General features: G+C 40.7%; 2 protein-coding genes across 5 annotated transcripts in view; both read left to right on the plus strand.

Moving 5' to 3' along the window:
* PIP5K1B (phosphatidylinositol-4-phosphate 5-kinase type 1 beta) overlaps window positions 1-20778 on the plus strand; it is a 340838-nt gene that overhangs the window by 72530 nt on the left and 247530 nt on the right. The window contains exon 1 of one of the 4 annotated variants that reach the window (XM_067039562.1): window positions 19902-20022. The exons of the other annotated variants lie outside the window; for them this stretch is intronic. The gene's annotated coding sequence lies outside the window, so the exon portion shown is untranslated. Of the gene's footprint in view, window positions 1-19901; window positions 20023-20778 lie in introns of those variants that run through there. 4 annotated transcript variants of the gene reach the window in all.
* Window positions 1576-2902, plus strand: PABIR1 (PP2A Aalpha (PPP2R1A) and B55A (PPP2R2A) interacting phosphatase regulator 1). The gene has a single exon (XM_059072742.2). The coding sequence runs from the start codon at window positions 1731-1733 to the stop codon at window positions 2595-2597; it is 867 nt and encodes a 288-aa protein (XP_058928725.1). The 5' UTR covers window positions 1576-1730; the 3' UTR covers window positions 2598-2902.

The following is a 20778-nucleotide window of genomic DNA, read 5'->3' on the forward strand; positions in this document are numbered from 1 at the left end:
TGAATTATCTATTTCTTTCACCATCTAAATCTAATCCATCTGCACATCCTACAGGTTCTACTTCCAAAACATATCCTGAATCCATGTACTTCTCCCCCATCGCCATTGATACAACCCTAGTCCAATAATCTCTTGTCTGTACTGTTGCCATGGCTCCTAATCCATCTTTGTCTCCACTCCTGCCCTCTTTCAGCCTGTTTGCCACAGAGCCAAAGTGATATCTAAAACATAAACCAGATAATATCACTCTGCTGCTTAAAACTCCCCAGTGGCTTTTCATCATATTTAGAATAAGAGCCAAACTCTTTTACCCCCTCATACCACTCCCCAGCTTATGCTTTGGCGGCATGGCCCTTTTTTCTTTTCTTGCCAGCTCACCACACTTAACGTTTGCCTTGGGCCTTTGCACCTGCTAATCTCTATGGTTGGGATATTCATCCCCCAGATGTCCGCAGGACTTGCTTCTTGTCATTTAGATCCTAGCTCCATCTAATCGCCCCCTCCCTTCTACCAGTAGTGTTCTATCACACCACCCTATTTTATTTTTTCCTAAGGCTTACTACTATCTGAAAAATAGCCCATATATTTATCTCTTCCCCCCCAAATAGAAATTAAATGTCTCCATATTAGGGCCTAATTCCTACCACATTGCCTGGCACACAGTTGGTTATGTGCGAAAAAATCTGACTGAATACACTAAAGAATAAACAAACCGATTTTTAATGATATTCAAGTTTATGTTACTTACATGAGCCAAGTGTTTTGTTTTTATTTTTAAAGTTCGAGGACCTATTGGTTTTCCCCTCATTAAATTCCTCATCCTAAATGAACATGATTGAGCACATATGCCTGTGCTGGAAATATGATTTTAAATAAAACAATAGTAATACAGGTTGGTTTTTTCCCTCTTTGACCTAGTTCCCAGATTTTCCCATTCTCTCCAACTCCTCTCCTACAGTACCACTTTACTGCAAATTACCATCATCTCTGGCCCCGAGGATTGCCTCCTCTCTGGTCTTTTTCTGTAGGTTCTAATCTCCCAATAACGTTATTCCCCGGACTGCAGCCATGGAGCTTTTCAGTCGCCATTATACCCATGGCTGAAAAACCTTCCGAGTTTTCATTGTTCTCAGGATAAAGGTCCACCACAGCACGTCCCGCCAGTTTACTCTCCACTCCAGGCCACACTCACTCCCTCCCTTCCTGGTTCCCGCCAGCCACCCAGCTGGCAGCCCTCGCTTCCCGCTTCCCAGGCAGTTCTACACCGCATCCTTTTGGCCTGCTTCTTGGGATCTGAGGAGATGGTCCCTTCCTCAGGGAAGGCCTCTCTGGTTAGGACGAACTCCACTCCTAATCATACAGCCCCACATCGCCAAGGGACTCTCTTTCAGAGATCTAATTTTATAAATATATACTCCTGAATATGGTGGTAACCTTATTAATATGCGTTAAAGCAGGTTTGCGCTCACAGCTATCTGCGGAAGGAACGTACTGACTGGTGGCCCAACCACTCCTCCCCCCTCCCCCTAGGGCTGCGGCGCAGCTATTATGCGTTAAGCGGGCGCCGTGAAGAGAGACATTGCAGGGCGCCTGCGCCAAGGGGCTCGCATGCGCAGAGGGACGAGCCCGCTGACAGATTCGCGGTGGCGGTGGCGGCGGCAGCGGCCCTGGACTGCGGGGAATGGGAATCCTAGGTCTTTGAGCACCGCCCCCGCCTCCGTGCCCGCGACATGGCTCAGGAGAAGATGGAGCTGGACCTGGAGCTGCCTCCGGGCACGGTTGGGAGCCCGGCGGAGGGCGGCGGCAGCGGCGGTGGCGGCGGGGGCCTCAGGAGGTCTAACAGCGCCCCCCTGATCCACGGCCTCAGTGACACTTCGCCGGTGTTCCAGGCCGAGGCGCCGAGCGCCAGGCGAAACAGCACAACGTTCCCGAACCGCCACGGCCTGCTACTACCAGCCTCCCCCGTCCGCATGCACAGCAGCCGCTTGCACCAGATCAAGCAGGAGGAGGGCATGGACTTGATCAATCGAGAGACCGTCCACGAGCGCGAGGTGCAGAACGCAATGCAGATAAGCCACTCCTGGGAGGAAAGTTTCAGCCTGAGTGACAACGACGTGGAGAAATCCGCCTCCCCGAAACGCATCGATTTCATTCCGGTGTCGCCAGCACCGTCACCCACCCGGGGAATTGGGAAGCAGTGTTTTTCACCATCCTTGCAAAGTTTTGTGAGTAGCAATGGATTGCCTCCAAGTCCTATTCCCAGCCCAACGACCCGATTTACTACCCGGAGAAGCCAGAGTCCAATTAATTGCATTAGACCAAGTGTTCTTGGACCATTGAAAAGAAAATGTGAAATGGAAACTGAATATCAGCCAAAGAGATTTTTCCAGGGCATCACCAACATGCTTTCTTCTGACGTTGCACAGCTGTCAGATCCTGGTGTGTGTGTATCTTCCGATACCCTTGATGGAAACAGCAGCAGTGCCGGATCTTCTTGTAATTCACCAGCGAAAGTCAGCACTACCACCGACTCTCCTGTGTCACCTGCCCAAGCGGCCTCTCCATTTATTCCAGTAGATGAACTTTCATCTAAGTGATTCACCCACCCATCCTGAGACTCGGTTTTGTTTTTGTTTTTGCAATGGAGAGAAAAATGAAGTTGGAACAAGCACTGAACTTTGTCGATTAATTTGAGGCTATTTCCTATTTTACCCTTTTCCTTTTTTGGAATTTCCTGAAATGTTGTTATTCTAGAGAACTTTTATGTCAGATTCCTGCGGGTGCCCTTGAATTCAGTGTAGTAATATTTTCAGACGTTTTCCCAATAAGTGTGTTGAAGCATACATCTTTACGCTGCTAATATGTCTAAATACATATGTTATCCCTTGATTTTTTAAAATAACTGAGAGCTCTATTTATTTATGCGATTATTAAGTTCTGATGCAACTATAAATGTTGAATTAATCAGCATAGTAAACTGATGTTTTAAAATTCCATACTTCATGCCCACACTAATTTTTAATGTTATTTTCAGTGATTGCTAATTTCTATTTGATGAAGAACAATAACTTACCTATATACAGGTATTTTTAAAATGTTAGTTTTATCCATCCAGTGGTTGTCTGTTTTACCCAGGAATCCTTGAATATTTAATTTTCTGGGTACAGAAGTGGATGGGGGATGGTGATAAAAGAACAGAATATAAAAGTTTGCAACGAATCTTTTAAAATTAAATATATAAAAGTAAACATATTTAAAAAAACATTTTCTAATGAAATTTTAATAGTAATTCTAATAAGTTGTACAAATATAACTACTATACAGAATTTCTTTTCTTTTTTTTTTTTTTAAACCAGAAAGTGCATTCTTTTGGGCATAATCCTAAAGTGAAATGGGACAGTGCCTTGCAGTCTTAGCCCACTGTACATAGGCTGAGGCCAGGTTCTTTGTACCACTGCAAATTGAAAAGTTTTTCCATTGTAGAAGATGTGTGGGAAGCCCTGCTGAACTTCAGCAGAGCACCCAGGCAGATGAAACTCTCTCAATCATTAATATGCTTTAAAATACCCAATCGTGCCTCAGTGAAAATCCTTGCCAACAAGGAACCAGCGCAACTTTTGGCTGCTTTTATGCTCTGCCCATCTGTCACCTTCTTGGCTTTCCCTGGCTCAGGAAGGAAGCAGCTGTTTCCTTGCCAACAGGTCCTTCCTCTCCACCTCCCAAGAAACTAGGGCATCATCGGTTAGACAAAGGTACAGTGTGACTCAAACTTCTGACAGTAAGCAACAACAGGACCGTGGAATTGTTTCAGGAACTTCTGTGGTTAAAGCTACAGCTGGAGTTGACTGCCTGGGGGATGTCGTTTATTTAAGGGGCAGTGACTTGCCAGAGAAAATCAGGGGAGAGTCACCTAGGTAAATCATTATTTAACTTAGGTTTTGTTAAAGGTAGAATTGTGAAATGTTCTTTTCTTTGCCTTTTACAATTAAGACAAAGTATGAAAATATTTAATAACAAATTTTTTTATATTATACTTCCTTATATTTCCTGTATCTTCCTTAACTAGATAAGTAGGTAGATAGAAAGAATGGCAAACAAAAGGGGAAGGGGAAAAAAATAAAACACCAAGAAACCAAGACAAAATGTTCCGGCTCACTTTAAGTTATTGCCTACAGAGAATTTAACAATTACGTGGAATTTTTACAACTATGAGAATAAATGGAACTGGTCAACTTTTGGCAGTTGCCTCAAGAATTCAGTGCATTACATCGAGGGTAAGATCGTGTCCACAGGCTTAAAATTCTCTATTCTGGGTAATAGGGTTAATGTGCTCCAGTTCTGACCTTGTTCCTCAAATTCAAACGTATATGTCCAACTTCCTGCCGGGCACTTTGACCTGCTTCTGGAGGTACTTTAACCTCAGCATCTTCAAAACAAAATTTATTATCTCTTCATGTAACTTGTTCTTGGATTACCTAAATTGATGTCATCCTATCTATTTTCTTAAAACCATGGGAAGCATCTTTGACTTTCCCTTTTCTCTGTGTGTCACATCCAGCTCAATCACCAAGTCCTGTCTGCTTGTGAACTGAATCTTGTGTCTCCCCTTCTCTATCTCTGTTGCCCTGATTTAGCTTAAGTTCCGGCGTAAGTGATCTCCCAGCGTATTTTCTTACCTCCCTTTTGGCCCAGGCTTCACACTGCCTCTAAAGTGATCTTTCTAAAATATAAACTTGAGTTTGTTGTTCTCCTGCTTAAAAACTTTATATGCTTCTCCATTTTCTACAGTTTAGAGAATGCTTTCTTTAACTTGACATATGATAAGGTCCTTCATGAGCTGGCTATACTCTAACACAGGTTTAATCCTCTGCTCATCCTGTCCCAATTACACATCCTCCCTTCTTACTCTGTAAACACTAGACCAATTGATACTCTAAATATGCCATGTACTTTTATGCGTTTGTACCTTTGATTAAATTGTTCCTTTCCCTAAAATGCCATTCCTATCCTTTTTACCCAGGAAAATGCTGTTTCTTTTTATTGCATTTGAATTTAACTATGAAATAATGTATACCTTCTGCTTATAAAGATATTTAAACAATGCAGATATCTATATAGTAAAAAAAAAAAAAAAAATGAAAGTCTGCCTTTTACTATGTAAAATTCATCTTCCCTACCATAGGTAATTTCTGTTAATTCATTATATGTTATACAAGATGTTACTCTGCATGCCATGTATATGTGTATATAAATTCAGGAAGCCAACATCTCACTGACATCTCTCTTTTCTTTCCCTCATATCTATCTAATCATTCACCAAATCTTATTAATTTTATCTTCCAGAATCTATCTTCTTTCATTTGTACTGCCACCTGGATCCAGCCTACCATCATTTCCCTCTTAGGCCTCCTAATTCCCACTTGTCCCTTCACACTTATTCTGGCTGGCTACCCGTTCATCCTCCATACAGCAACTAGAGTAATCCTTGTAAAATTGCAGATCTGATCCTTCCATCTCCCAGCTTAAAGCTTTTCATTTGCTTCCTGTTGTTCTTATAGAATACCAAAATGTATTAAGTCGGCCCTAGGAGGCCCTGTGCAGTCTGGCCCTTGCCTCTCCCTCCCCTTGCTTTCTGTGCTCCACCCTCACTGGCTTGCTTTCTTCTTGTTCAGTACATCTTGTTCTCCTGTTTTATGGGTTTTACCAGATCCTTTTCCCTGAAGGTATAGAGAAACTTTAATTTCTATAAGTTTATTTTTCTATATAGGTGGTAAGTTTTAAATCAGATAAGGCTCTAAGAGTTTATACAGACAACTTAGATTATTATATTATTGCTCATGGCTTCAGTCATTACTCTATAGAATGTAAAGGCTTAGCTCATGTAAGAATTATCCTCAAAAAAAAACTTTTTAAGGTATTAGTATTGCTAATCTATAAACTTTGTGCTAGAAGCCCCAAAGCACATATCAACATTGAGTTAAAGTACAGTTTGTCATATATAACAAACCTCTGTTGTATATTTTCCTTTATTATGTTTCTCAAAAACAGTGTAAATGGAACATATAATTAATGGTCACCAAATCTGCAGCTGCTGGATGTCAGAACCTTTAAGCATACTTAAAAGATTGATTATAATCAAGAATAACCTGTATGAGATTGCCTTCCAGTGGTTCACATTTATCAGTTCAGCCAGCTACGTACCTATAGCAAGAGACCACTCTTAGATATTTGGCATATAAGGGGGAAAGGGTCAAGGCTTGTGAGGGAAACAGGACTGAGAATTGTTTTCTTACTGGCATGTTTTTAGATGAGTAGAAAAAGTCTGAACATCCAAGAGAGAAGTGGGAGATTGGGGGGAATAGTTGCCAAAACAACAGAAGAAGATGATGTAACTGATATTTCCTGAGTAGCATCAGAGAATAGAAGAAAGAGTTGGTCTTGGAAGGGTTGTCTAGAATAATTTTTTTTTTCTTTTGCAACAGGAAGGAGAGTGAAAAGGCTAAGCAAAGATAGCAGTAAATGTTGAACTGATTTGTGTTGCAGGAGTTTAGGGGTTTGGAGGAAGGTGTATATGAAACGTGAAAAGAATTTGTATCTGATTGCTTCTATTTTCCAATTTTTAAGGAGTGTAGGATGTTTGAGGGTGGGGCAGTAGATTTGGAAGCTTGAATGAAGTAAAGGTTTAACGCAGCCTCTGTGAGAATCTGTAAAGGAGGGACAAGGGTGAGTAGGAGCTTTATTAGGCCACGTTGGATGACAGGTTGCAATTGGATGTCAGGTGCAAAAGAAGTAGATTGGGTTGACCTAAGTTTGGGAATTGGTTAAGCGGGAACTAGGTAAAGTCAAGTGTGTGAAGCAAATAAGGATTCTGCTGAAAGTGGAGTTGAGTGATTGGCCAAGATCTTGGAGATGCTAAGAGAAGTCAGCAGTGGGTCATGGAATAGGCTGTTTTTTCCAAGGTCTTACGTTACAATCAACCATGACAAAGTATACAGAGAATCTGATCTCACTGCAGAACTCTCACTTTAGCAGTTTTGCCCATATTTTTCATGTCTCATTTTGTTCAGAGACTCAATCCTGAATCAGCAAGCCTTGAGTTCCACTTAGTTGATAAAAAAAAAAATTTTTTTTGAGTCAGATTGCTCACTGTAGCTAAGACAGTTCTTTATGCCTTCCCTACCTTGCCATCCAAGTAAAAAGGTTTTCTTACAAGTTGATATGACCTTTATATTAAAAAGTATATATAAAGTACTTGCTACATGTCAGGCACTGTTCTAGCTGCTAAACAAATGTATTGTTTCATTTAATCTTCATCAGTATCCTCTGAGATTAGTGCCATATTATCCTCATTTTATGTGTCCTCACTTATCATGGAGGCACAGAGAGATTAGGTAACTTGCTTAGGATTCCGAGCTGGGAGGTAGTGGTTAAAAACACAGGCTGTGGAGCTGGGTGGCTGAGGTAAGGGTCACTGTAGGTAAAGTCCCTACAGCAGTGCTGGGCAGTTAGTATCAACTATCGTTACTATCCTTGTGGTGCTGGCGTTGTCATTGTCACCTAGCGTGGACTGGCTAAGGAATCTTCTTTATTATCCATGGCTGATGAAACTCCTACTTTCACACTCAGTAACAGTGTACTCTACCCTTCTAGGCAGCCTATCCATTTTTAAGATGAGAGTTTTTGACGTTGGAGTCTTTCTTACGCTGAGCAGACATTTCCCTCTGGAACTTACACCATTTAATTCAAGTCCAGCTCTCTGGAAAATGCAGAACAAGCCTTATCTCTTTTTTAGCTGATAGCCTTCCCTTCACAAATCAGAAACACTGATCCCTCAGTAATGACCTCTTCTTACTTCTGGATTTGGGGAATCTTGAGCAATTTTTTTAGTGTACTTCCTCTGTGAAATCAGGCTGTCATTTCTCGGCAGCCAGGATTTTCACAAGATTGTGATCCCTTTAAGACTGTTTCCCTAGTAGAAAAGCAAGAGACAATCTAATAACATGAGCCATTGCCAATAGTAATAATAATAATTAGCACTAATATTTATTGAGTATTCAATAAGGGCCTAGACACTATTTTCCATGTTTGAATGTTAATGAGTTTATTTAATCCTCTTCACAACCCTGTGAGGTAAATGCGATGATTATTCCCATTTAACAGATGAGAACACCAAATGCATTTTCTCAAGTCTCTGTTACTTTCTATTATTTTTTTTCCATTTGGATTTAAGTCTTTTTTGTCTTTTCCTTATGAACAGACTTTTTTGGTTTTGTTTTTTGAGATAAAGCCTATTTTCCAGCTTGCTAGGGTTGCCACTTGTTTTGACTCAAACCATACATTTACTTAAAATGATGGCTTTAGGCATTATCATCATATTAGAGGAAGCAATCAGGAGGATTGTTTTCTTTACTAATAGGTTAAAAAAAATAAAGTTGTTTAGAAGGATATCATGGTTTACATATTTTAAAACAGATTTGCTATTCAAAATAAGAAATCCTCAAACTACAAATTTTAAATTATTGTTTTTTTTTAAATATATATATATATATGTTATATATGCTTTGTTATACTTGAGTTATACAGTATCCTTGGTTGTCCTTAGATTTTCACTCCTGGGGAAACAAAAGCAAGAACCATTTGAAACAAAAGCAAGAACCATTTGATGTGCCCCACCCCCAAACAAACTCTATAAGGTAAAAATGTTATCATTTTTAGAGGAAAAGTAACAGCAGGATTTAAAGAGTGATCCAAAATCTTTTACTACCCAATTAACAAATTTGCCTTCTTTCTCTATAAGAAGCTCTCCCCAGAGGTTAGAGATTTAAATTCAGAACACTTGAGCAATCCCTGAGAAACTATTCTTCTTCTTACCTTCATAGAAAATCACTGTTCAGCAAAAGGACCCAAAAAGGAAAACTTGCCTTTTAATGCATTTCAGAATTGGTGCTTAAACTTCAAGTTTCACAGTGTAACGTCCCTGCATTAGATATTTTGAAACAAACCATTGAAAGCCACAATTTGTTCCAAAAGGTTAGTATCATTTTTGGAAGTTCAATAAATATTTTAAAATCACCTCAAAAGTGACTTTTGATTCTACCTATAAGGGAAATGAATCTGAAAAATAATAGGTAGATAGTTAGATAGAAAGATAGAGATAACTGAATCACTGCTGTACACCTGAAACTAACACAACATTGTAAATCAACTGTACTTGAATTAAAAGATAAAAATAAGGAAGTTAACCTTAGGGAAGTTAAGTGATTTACCCAAGCTCACAGAAATAGTAAGTGGATGCAAATAAAATTTGTACATAGATCTGTCCCCCCCCACCAAAAAAAAGTGACTTTTGTTTCTATATGTAACTTGTTTGTGAAAACAGTATTATAACAGAGAGGTTAGGCAGATAACATCAAATACTCCAGTCCTGTGCCGGCACAACTAAATGTACATGCACATTTGCACATACACACACCTGACCTACTTTATGAGTTTTGTTCTGTGTGCTTGGAGCCTTATTTAGCTTTACTCCCATTTTAGATTTCCCCTCGTTTTCCTGTCCCCGGTTTTCTTAGGTGGGTTCGACTTTGTAAATTACACACACACATACTGTTGCCCAAAGTGTTTTGTGCCTTGATTTTGCATCAACTTTCCAAATTCCTAGTGTTGCCCTAAAAGAGAAATAGGTATTTGGTTCTCATACCTAGGATTTCTTTGTGCCTGATTTCTATTTCTCCTTTTTGAACTTTTGGAATAAACACTTGGGAGATGTGAAAATCACTCATTAACAAATTCTCAGGCAGTGTGACTGAAACTAGAAAGCAGAGAATGTGTAGCTTTTATTTACCTGTGAAAGTTCAGTTCTGTATCAGTGCCAGGGATAGTTCTGGTTCTTTTCCAATTGCCTACAGTGGTCTTCCAAAACAAACTGACCTCTAAGGCTTGGCTAGCAAGGCAGGTTGTGAAAGAAGACAATTGAAAAAGATCTTTTGTGCCCTCGCGAAATAAACTTGGTTGAGGTAACCATTCCTGTGATTCAGATGATCCCTCCCTCTTACTTTAAGGACAAAGAACGATTTCACTGTTACAATGCCCTGAGGGTTACTGGAACTCCAGAGTGACAAGTAGCTATTGAGTGTTGATGTCTTTTGGAAAGAATGCGAGGTGTTCAGAAAGGGATGGGAGTGAGGAGATGATGCATGGATTGGATATTCCTTTTGGCACATGAGGCCTGGGACTACCATTGTGAGCTCCCTGTTGACTAGAGAGTGACATTGATGGTGGTTTTCTTCATGAATGTTTTTTCTTTGTTCCACTTCATTTGGGATTCGGGGTTGAATCAGTATGTGTTTTAAGAATGTCTTCGCCCATCTGTCCCTTAATGGCCTCGTCTTTTAAGTCTTCTAAAAAATGGTAAATAATAATAATGATAATGATCTTTCATTATTATCAAAGGTTACTTTGAGTCAAGAATTAAAGTTCTTGGAGCTCTTTACCTTACCAATTTATACTAGGTTTCTAACTCAGTTAAAATTCTACAACTATCTATATGGTCTTTCTCAATGCCCCATTTTACCACACTACTTGGCTACCAGTATTTCTAAAATGCAAACCTGAAATTCAACTTTAATAGCTACCCCTTAACTTCAGGATGAAGTCCAATTACACAGTATTATAAGCTGCATATCTCCACATACCCCCTGAACCCCAGGACTCTAGCCACACTGAGCTGCCTGGGCTCCCCCAGCTTCAGGCTCCCATGTACTATCTGTGCTTTGACAAACTGTGTCCTCTGCTGAGAACAGCACTTTCTCCCTTCTTCCTCTGCACTCCCTACCAACCTTTTTTCCTTAACTAACTCCTTAAAAACTTAGCCCAAGGGAGCACAGCTTCTGGAAAGCCTTTCCTAATGGCCTCTGCCTCTCCAGCCCTGGGGAGTTAGATAGCTTTCTTGTGGGGTCTTGTTATACCCAGGACTTCCTTCTATAAAGGCAATTAACAGGCTGATGTGTGTTTGGATGATTTCTTGTTTCTTTAACCTATGTAAAAACAAAAGGCCCTGTCTTTTACTTCTGTTCCTAATGCCTGTGCATAGAATATTTTAGTTACTCGAATTTATACTGAGTGGATGATCAATGGATGGGTAAGTGGGTGAACAAATGGCACAGACTTTTGTTTTGTTTTTTTGCGGTATGCGGGCCTCACTGCTGCGGCCTCTCCCGCCGCGGAGCGCAGGCTCTGGACGCGCAGGCTCAGCGACCATGGCTCACCGGCCCAGCCGCTCCGCGGCATGTGGGATCTTCCCGGACCGGGGCACGAACCCTTGTCCCCTGCATCGGCAGGCAGACTCCCAACCACTGCGCCACCAGGGAAGCCCACACAGACTGTTTTTAAGAGAAAGGAATGTAGTAAGATTTTTAGTGGACCAAGTCCAGTCACATGGCTGGGCTCTTTATAGTTTGCTAAGAGACTAGAACTTCATTTGGTAAATAATTTTGATTTGAGCACCTGCCTCACATTGGCTAGTCTCTTAGGCTACGTCAGTGTACAAAACAGACTCCCACTCTTGTAGAGCACACATTCTACTTACATCCTAACAGGGTGGAGGTGGAGGGAGGGGTTGGCAATAAACATAATACATAAGTAAATTACATCATATATACAGTGAGAAATGGTAAGGAAATTAAGGTGGCTGGAGCAGAGTTATTGAAGGGAAGGATAGTTGGAGGGGCTTAGAGAGGTGGGCAGGGCTGGGAACTGCTGCCAATACAGGTGGCATAAGGTCTTGTGTGCCATTAAAGGACACTGACTTTGACTATGAGAGATGGAGAGCCAGTGCAGGGGTCTGAACGTAGAAGTGGCATGACCTATCAGGTTTTAAAGGAAACACCCTTGCCATCTTGACTATGAGGAAGCAGGGGGACCAATGAGGAGGCTTTCCAACAATCCAGGTAAGAGATAATGGTGGCTTGAACGAGGGTGGTAACGGTGGAGGCGTGGAGTAGTGATTAAATTCTAAATATATTTTGAAGGTAGAGCCAATAGATTTTGCTGACAGATTTAAGGTGGGCATAAGATGGGGTTGGGGCAGAGGGGAGAAGGAGAAAGAGAAACTGAAAGGATGGAGTTCCCATTAACTGATGTGGAAATCTATGAGTAAGGTAGGATTTTTTTGTTTTGGTTTTTTTGGTGTGTTTGTTTTGCTGCTGTTGTTTGGCTGTGGGGGGTGGGTTGAGGATGGGAGGCATTAGGAGCTCAGTTTGGATATGTTAAGTAAACGAACCTTATTAGATGTTCAGATGGAGATGTCAAGTAAGCAGTTAGATTTCTGAATCTAGAGTTCAGGAAAGAAGGCTGGGCTGGAAATACATAATTGGGAGCCATCTGCCTGTGATGATATGTAAAGTCAAGAGAATACGTGAGATCACCAAGGGTCATGTGAATGTGGGTAAAGAACAGAAGAATAAGAACTGAACTTTGGGGCACCCTGTAACATTAAGAGGTCAGGAAAAGGACACTGAGAAGGAACAACCAGGGAGGTAAGAAAACCAAGAGAGTGTGGTGTCCTAGAAACTATGCGAAGGAAACGTATCAGAGGATGGAGTGATCAAATGTTATCAATTGCAGCTGATCTGACAAGAGACAATTGATTGTTGAGCCCTGGATTTAGTAACATGTAAGTTACAGGTCACGTTGGTGAGTGTCATTTTATTGGAGTGGTGGGGTGGAAGCCTGATTAGAGGAGATTTAAGAGAAAATAGGATGAGCAGAATTGGAGACAGCTAGATGGCTGAAGAGTTTGAGTTCTTCTAGATCCTTAAGGATAAAGAGGAACTAAAGTGAAAAGGTCACCCCCCCCCCCCCCCGCCCCGCTCCTTCTTATGGGTAAATTGTTATAAAGCATTTCACAAGAAATACCACTTTACATATATATGATTATAATTTGGGAAAAACCAAGGTCAAAAGAAATTGTTTTCTTTCCTTTTTTTTTTTTCTTTTTGGCTTTTTTGTGAGGAGAAAAACCTAGAGGTAAATGCTTTTGCACCAAACATGAGGAGACTGTTCAAGCAGAAGACTTACTGATTCACTTCCTTCATGAATTCATCTGGTTCATTTTATTCCCTTATCATCTATTTCTCTTAATGGCTTTTTTTTCCACTTATAAATTGAAATTCAGTTCCACACCCATGACACAATTATTTCTGCAAGTTTGGCCCAGTTTCTTAACCCAGAGACATTTTCCTTTTCAGTGAGTACTGTGAATTTTTTTTAAAGTAGTTCATTGTCCTCTTAGGTTTTATTTAGGGACAGATTTTTTTTTTCCTTATCCCTTTTCAAAATTGTTGCTGAACGGTGGGAGAGGAGAGTACCAGTAATGATAAGAAAAAAAAGAATGCTTTCCTTACTTTAAATTGCTACGATTTCATTCTAATCATAAAATATTGTCAGGTTCCTTCTTGTGGGTTGGGCAGTCCATCCCAGTCTTTCATACAAGAGGACTCAGGGACATCCAAACCATATTTGTACTCAGGAGGGAAGAGTGCTTTCTCCTGGACTTCCTTCTCTCTCCTGATACTGCATTTCTGCCTTTCAAGACTCCGATCAAGTCGTGCTCACTTCATGGAGGCTTCTCTGCTTCTCCTGGCTCTAGGTAGTATTGGTTTCCTCTTAATCGCTATACTACTGCCTGTAGCCCTTACTTTGTCGGGGTTTTTTGGGGGGGAGGGGAGTAGAGGGGGTGTAATGTCATGTAATGGTCATAAAAGCACTGCAGCTGCAGACTTGTAGAACTGCATTCCTGACCTAGCCCTCCCACTTCCCTGCTTCGTGCAAATTAATCTTTGTGTGCCTCGGTCTTTTTACCTGTTGAATGGGAGGGGTTCCTACCTCAAAAGTCGTAAGAATTGGAGGGGAGAAGGCGTGTAAAATTATTTGGCAGAAAACTAATCATTTGAAAAAATGGAAACCTGAAGAATATATATAGTATATGAAATAATCCCCCATCTTTATGGCAGATTTCCTGAAAGAAAGAGACAATGGCTTATGTATCTTTCCTCATAGCAGTGCATCTCTCTAGAAAGAAATTGGGCTTTATCAGTGATGATAGGTGGAGCTTGGGAAACATGGAGTGTTTGCTCATAGAAACCTGTGATACCATGTCATGATGTATTTCATTGTTGCACATTAGAGAGTATTTCAGGCTTTAGGACCTCTTCCAGACTAAAACCCTTACAATGCACAGAATAGGGAGGGTGATGTTGCAACTTTGATTGTATGTGAAGTCAATAAATACGCTTTCCTTTTAGTTTTCCTAACACTCGTGAAAGTTGCTGGATTTTTGCCTCTCATTCACATTTTCACAGCCCAGAATTCAGAAATCTGCTTTAATTTTAACACAATCAATCAAATTCTGTATGATGAGGAGAGGAGTTTAGATCACATTTACTTTTAAGCAAACTTTCATAAGCCGTGTATTTTAATAATGTGAAAAAAGATTAAAAAGAAAGAACCAAATAGGCTAAAACAAGCATATTATACTTTCTAATGATAAAAGCAATGCAGATTCATTTGAAATTAAAAGAATTCTAATAAGCAAAAAGAAGTACACTTCACTGAGTTGCTGCTGTTTATCTTCCCATGTATATTCTAGGCTTTTTCTTTTCTTAAAAAATTATTTTTAAAATAAATTATTTATTTTTGGCTGCGTCAGGTCTTCATTGCTGCGCACAGGCTTTTCTCTAGTTCTGGTGAGTGGGGGCTACTCTTCATTGCGGTGCGCGGGCTTCTCATTGTGGTGGCTTTTCTTGTTGTGGAGCACGGGCTCTAGGCGTGTGGGCTTCAGTAGTTGTGGCATGTGGGCTCAGTAGTTGTGGCGCATGGGCTTAGCTACTCTGTGGCATGTGGGATCCTCCTGGACCAGGGCTTGAACCCATGTCCCCAGGTGGATTCTTAACCACTGTGCCACCAGGAAAGTCCTATTCCAGGCTTTTTCTATGCTTAAATATGCACATGTAATTTTTACACAAAAATGGCATCTATAGTCAGCTCTACAAACTACTTTTTTCCATATAATATACAGTGAATGTTTTAAGTCAACTTTTGCATCATTTTGCCTTCTGTGGCTGTACCATGTTATATAGGTAACCAACTGCTTTTGGTTCTCTAGGATGTTTCTAATTTCTTCTCAATTATAGTGTTCTGATGTACATCCCAACAGCTTTTAAAATGTAAAGACCACAGAACTTTCTTGGACTTGTCAACAGTGAAATAGCTGGCATGTTAATTTCAATTCCATTTTGTCCATTTCTAAAGCATTCTTTTCCAAGTCAGTTTTGAGTGATTTATTTGATGGTCATGTTTGGAGCTCCCGTGTGTGACTGAAAAAAAAAAAAAACAACAGAGCATAGTTCTCTGAAAATAATCTGTATTTCAATTTTTTTTCATGAATCTAAGACAGCCTTTTCTTTATTTAATCCAAACTAGAGAGTTTTGATAATGTCTCTAGGAGCATGTTGCTCTGAGGTCTTTATCTCCTATACTAGACCTATCTGTAATTCAGGATTAGCGAGGTCTCCAGGAGGTCAGTTATTACTGTTCTGTCATTTCAGTGGAAAAAAGGCTGGAGCATGTGGAGGTGAGAAGGGGTGCAGAGATTGCATGGGTGGGTGGGTGGTGATGGAGAAGGAGGCCAGGATTAGACAGATATCTGCCCTCACAGACTTAAGGTCCCCACCCGTTTTCATCTTTCACAGTTATGGCAACTTGAGATCTCACATTTTCTAGGGTAGTCAAGATAACAAATATTGCCTCCAGCTGCCCATTGAAATGTCTCAAAAATCTTGACATTAAAATTGGCATATTTCTGTTTGATCCATCTAGAAATGGTATGAAAATCCTTCATGATGTCATGTTTGTCAATATTAGGGTTATAAAATATGGTCACCAAACGTGTAGGTCTTAGGTGAAGGAATAATAGAGATGACTTACTCATTTTTGCAGTAAATGTTCAGTGAATACCTAGTATGCACCAGGCACTGTGCTAGGGACTGGGGATACAAAGAGGGGTAGGCAAGTCTTTAAGCTTCTCTTGGTGGGGTACACACATAGAAATTAAAAATGGACAGTGCTGGGCTTCCCTGGTGGCGCAGTGGTTGAGAATCCGCCTGCTGATGCAGGGGACAAGGCCCAGTCTGGGAAGATCCCACATGCCGCGGAGCGGCTGGGCCCGTGAGCCATGGCCGCTGAGCCTGCGCGTCCGGAGCCTGTGCTCCACAACGGGAGAGGCCACAGCAGTGAGAGGCCTGCGTAATGCAAAAAAAAAAAAAAGGACAGTGCTTTGCTGCAATATAGACATACTTCCAAGATTCTATAAGAATACAGAGGAAGGAAATACAAAGGTGTTTACAAAAGAAGCAAGTCTTTAGCAAGTTGATAAGTGAGGAGGTATCCTGCAAGGGGAACATGAAGACGGTCATGTAACATGTGCAAAGAACAGAGCATATTCCAGCAATTTCCAGCCAACAAGAATTGCAGTGTTCATTTAAAACAAATAATTAATTCTTAAGTTAAAAAAAATTTTTTTACTAATTTAATGTTTTCTTTATTTCTCTTTATTTCTGATTAAAAAAACAAATTATTTATTTGTTTATTCCTTTTTAGGAAGTTATGAAATCATTTGATCCTAAAATAGTAAATGAAATGAACTTGGCTTAATAAGGTGTTCTTGTAACTGCCTCCATCTCATTGATATTCTTTTTCTCCTGCCTTGGACTTAATGGCTTAGAAATTATGACTGTAGATTCATAAGGAGATCAAAAGATAGAATAGACAAAGACTATGTAGATCACATTATCTGAGAATTTTTTCATGCTCTTAGTGGTATTCCAAAATATGATCAAGATCACTGTACACATCTGTTGGTCTTAGCATTGGAAAAGCCTTGGGCTATACATTCTGAGATTTCAAATAAAGTGGATTTATAGTGGAAAGGAACCAGAGTGTTAGACTAAATAAATGCATTGTAACAGAGCCATAATGATCTTTAGATATTTTCCACATTAAATAAGGCATGTAGTATTGCTCTGTTATTGTCATGATTTTTTAAAATAAATGAATTTGCATCCATGGTAGTTTTTTTTTAATTCTCCATGGAGTACCACACATGAATAAAATAATCTGTTGGAGCCCAGATTTGAATTAAGCTTCCTCAAAGTATAATGATTCCTTCATTAATTTTAATCTTGTTTTATAAGCAAGAATTTTTTTAAGTTTAGAAAGCCCAATTAACAACATTCTGGAGAGTGATAATTGGGGTGAATTTCTAATATGGTTATACTATTGTTCACTTGGTAAATATTTCTTAAGCACCTACTCTAGGCCAGACACTGACCTTTCGTTGACAGTTTTATCTCAGTTTTCTAAAAGACATATTAATTCCCTTGCTTCATGGAGTTTATATTATAGTGAGAGGTAACAGACCAAAAAAAAAAAGAGGAGAGGGAGGGAGGGAAAGAGAGAGACAAACAATGGAATCCTTGCCAATTACAATAAAGATTAGGAAGGAAGTAAATGAGGGACTGAGAACTTGAATGATAGGGAAGCACCTGTTTTGTACAGGCTGGTCAGGGAGAAGCATTACAGACCTGGAGTAGCGTGTATAAAGCCCTTGAACTAGAAAGAGCTTGGTGTGTTTGAGGAATTGCAGTAAGGCTAGTGGGGCCGAAGCCTAGTGAGTAAGGGGGAAAAACAGCATGAGATGAGGTTGAAGAGCACGGTAATCAGCAGATCCTACCGGGTCTTACAGGCCAAAGCCAGAAGTCTGGATTTTATTCTAAATGCAATGGGAAAGCATTAAAGGGTTTTACACAAGGGACTCATCTGAACAGATTTCCTCTTCATGATCGTTCTTGCTTGCAGAGAATGGAAGCAGGGAAACCCATGGGGAAGATGTTGTATTCATCTAGGCAAGAGATGCCAGTAACAGGGACCCCAAGGGGTAGCAGTAGGATGGAGAGGGGAGGATGAAGAGGGGAAGGTGGTTGTGAGACATCAGCAGGACTTGGGGGTGGGGGGGCAGCAGGCATGATTCCTAGTTTACTGACTGGAGTAAAAAGGGGGGTGGAGTGACATTGAACGAGATGGGAGATTGGAAGGGGCAGGAGTAGGGGTGTTTGAGTTCTGTTTAGGATATATTACGTCGAATATACTTGTGAGAAGCACCAAGGAAGATGTCACTTGGACATGTAAGCCCAAAGCTAAGGAAAGTGACGCTCTAGCTAAAATTATATTTGAGATGACCACACTACCCATTAGAATGTTAGCTTGAATCGATTTTTTTAAAGTGTTGGGAGTGTGATTGATAATACTGAAACCCTCTCTCTGTAGTGCATATCCTTTGTTCATCAGTGACTCAGTTTAGGGCACACACCAGTTGTGAAAATCAACGAAGTGGTGACTCTTCTCTTATTCCAAACTCATGGCACACAAGACCTTCCCTGCAGAACCTTCCAGATTCATGCCAGTCCCCTCCCCAACATGTACCTCTGTATTTCCACCGTGACAAATAACTGGTAATTTCCAGAAGGCACCATGTTGTCCCACCTCTTTGTCTTTGCAAATGCTGCTCCTGTGTCCTGGAAATACCCATTCCAGCTTTTTCTACCTTGCTCTCCACGAGTCATTTAAGATACAACTCAGGTAGGAATCACTTCCTCAGAGGAGCCTTCCTGGAGTCCAGGTAATGTGCCCCTTCCATGTGCTCCCCTGGGCAACCTGTATCCACCCCATCTCAGTGCTGATTACACTGTTTTCTGACTACCAGCTGGTCCTCCTGTTTCTTAGGCAAAACTCTCTTAAACCCAGGCAAGAGGGGCCCTGTTCTTGAGGAGTTTAGGTGTAAGCATTCCAAGTGTCAGAATATTTTGAGCTGTCGTCTCCATACCTATATCTCCTTCTTCAACCTCCTCCCGATTCCCAGACAGGAACCTTGACCCGAGTCACTAGTGTCCGTGCCCATTCCCAGTGCTCCCAAGGCTCTCTCAGCACTTGCTGCTGCCACACAGGTAGGTGGTCCAGAGGTGTTTTAGGCTGTCACTGTGCCTCTGCCTGCCTGCCTGCTGATAAGGTGAATTGAAATCGTGTGTATGGGGGAGGGGGGCTTGCTGCCTTCCTTGAGGCAAGATACAGTCGTCCTGAGCTTCTGATGGAAACTCCCCATGTAGGGGCTATTCAAGGGGAAACGGCAAGCCTGGGCAGCAGAGAACTTGGAATTCCAGGGAGACTTAGTGGTATTAACACTAGGAAAAGGGCACATATTTTTCCATGGATTGCTAATAATCAAAACAATGCTCGATCCTTCCTGGGTTGCATTCCTGAATTTAAACATCAGAGATTTATCCTTTTCCTTGATGTTAAGAGAGTATGTTTAGTCTTGAGATACCAGCATGGTGGTGAGCTTTGAGGCAACCTGCCAGGTGTGTGGGATTTGAAATAAATCCTAAAGCTGAAGGTTGGGGATTTTCCCCCCTATTTTCAAAGCCATAGGAATTGAAATAGTTTAATAATAAGATTGAAAGTTATTCCTGTGAACTTAATACACCACTTGAAAAGAAATCTTTGCCAGAGTGGACTGAGTCTCATCCAACAGATAAGTGAAAATCCAGACGGTTTTCACTTAAAGGTAAGGTTACTTTGCAGCATAGGTTACTTATGCTTACTTAAAGGCAAGGTTACTTTCCAGTAGGGTTTGAAGATGAAGAACAGCTCTCTCCAAGAGAAGCCCAATCTCAGATGGAAGTTCACTCCTTAAAACGGCTGCTCCACAGGGTCTTCTTATTTTGTTCTGTGACTCATGCTGTGTTGAATTCTGCTGGAATGAATGACGTCGGCTTGCCCCAGGGTATCACAGCCCAGTTCAGCCCCTGTGCCATAGAAGCAGTGAGGGGATGGAGAGCAAGGCAGTGTGTGAGCATACCAGAAAGCAGATTAGAAGAGACTCCAGAGGAACACAGTGGACGTCTCTGGGCGGTGAGATTGCTGGCCAGTTTTATTTTCTTTGTGATTTTTCTGTATTTGCCCAGTATTTCTATAATAGGTATGAGTTGCATTTATAGCCATATTTTTTTATTGTTCAAAAAGAGATCCATTTGAAGAAAATGAGATGGGGGGAAGGATAATTTAGGAGTTAAGGATTAACAGATACACACTACTGTATATAAAATAGGTAAACAACAAGGACCTACTGTATAACACAGGGAACTATATTCAACTTATTGTAATAACCTATAATGGAAAAGAATCTGAAAAGTAATTCAGTGTATATATATATATATATATATATACACTGAATCAGTTTGCTGTACACCCAAAACTAACACAGCATTGTAAATCAACTATGCTTCAGTTGTGTGAAATAAACCTAAAACAGGGAAGGAAAGAAGGAAGGAAGGGAGAGAGGGAGGGAGGAAGGGAGAGAGGGAGGGAGGGAGGGAGGGAGAAAGAGAACCCTTGTAGAAGTATTTGAGATGCAAAATCACCGTCCTAGTGGTTGCTCACTCTGAAAACCAAACATTCATTTATTATCCAATGCTATAAAGAAGGAAGAAGAAAGCATTGACTTAACTGAAAATAAGTAAGGACTGAAAGTAAGACCTCCTTTCTGTACTCAAGATAGCTTATCTAAGAAGCATGGCAGACATTCTTATATGTACACTCATTACACTTTCAACTTTTAAGTCCGTGTGCCAAGCACTGTGCTAGCTTCTGTGATTTACAGAGAAATAC

This window comes from Kogia breviceps, chromosome 8, assembly GCF_026419965.1.
Source record: "Kogia breviceps isolate mKogBre1 chromosome 8, mKogBre1 haplotype 1, whole genome shotgun sequence".
In the NCBI taxonomy this organism is placed as follows: Eukaryota; Metazoa; Chordata; class Mammalia; order Artiodactyla; family Physeteridae; genus Kogia; species Kogia breviceps.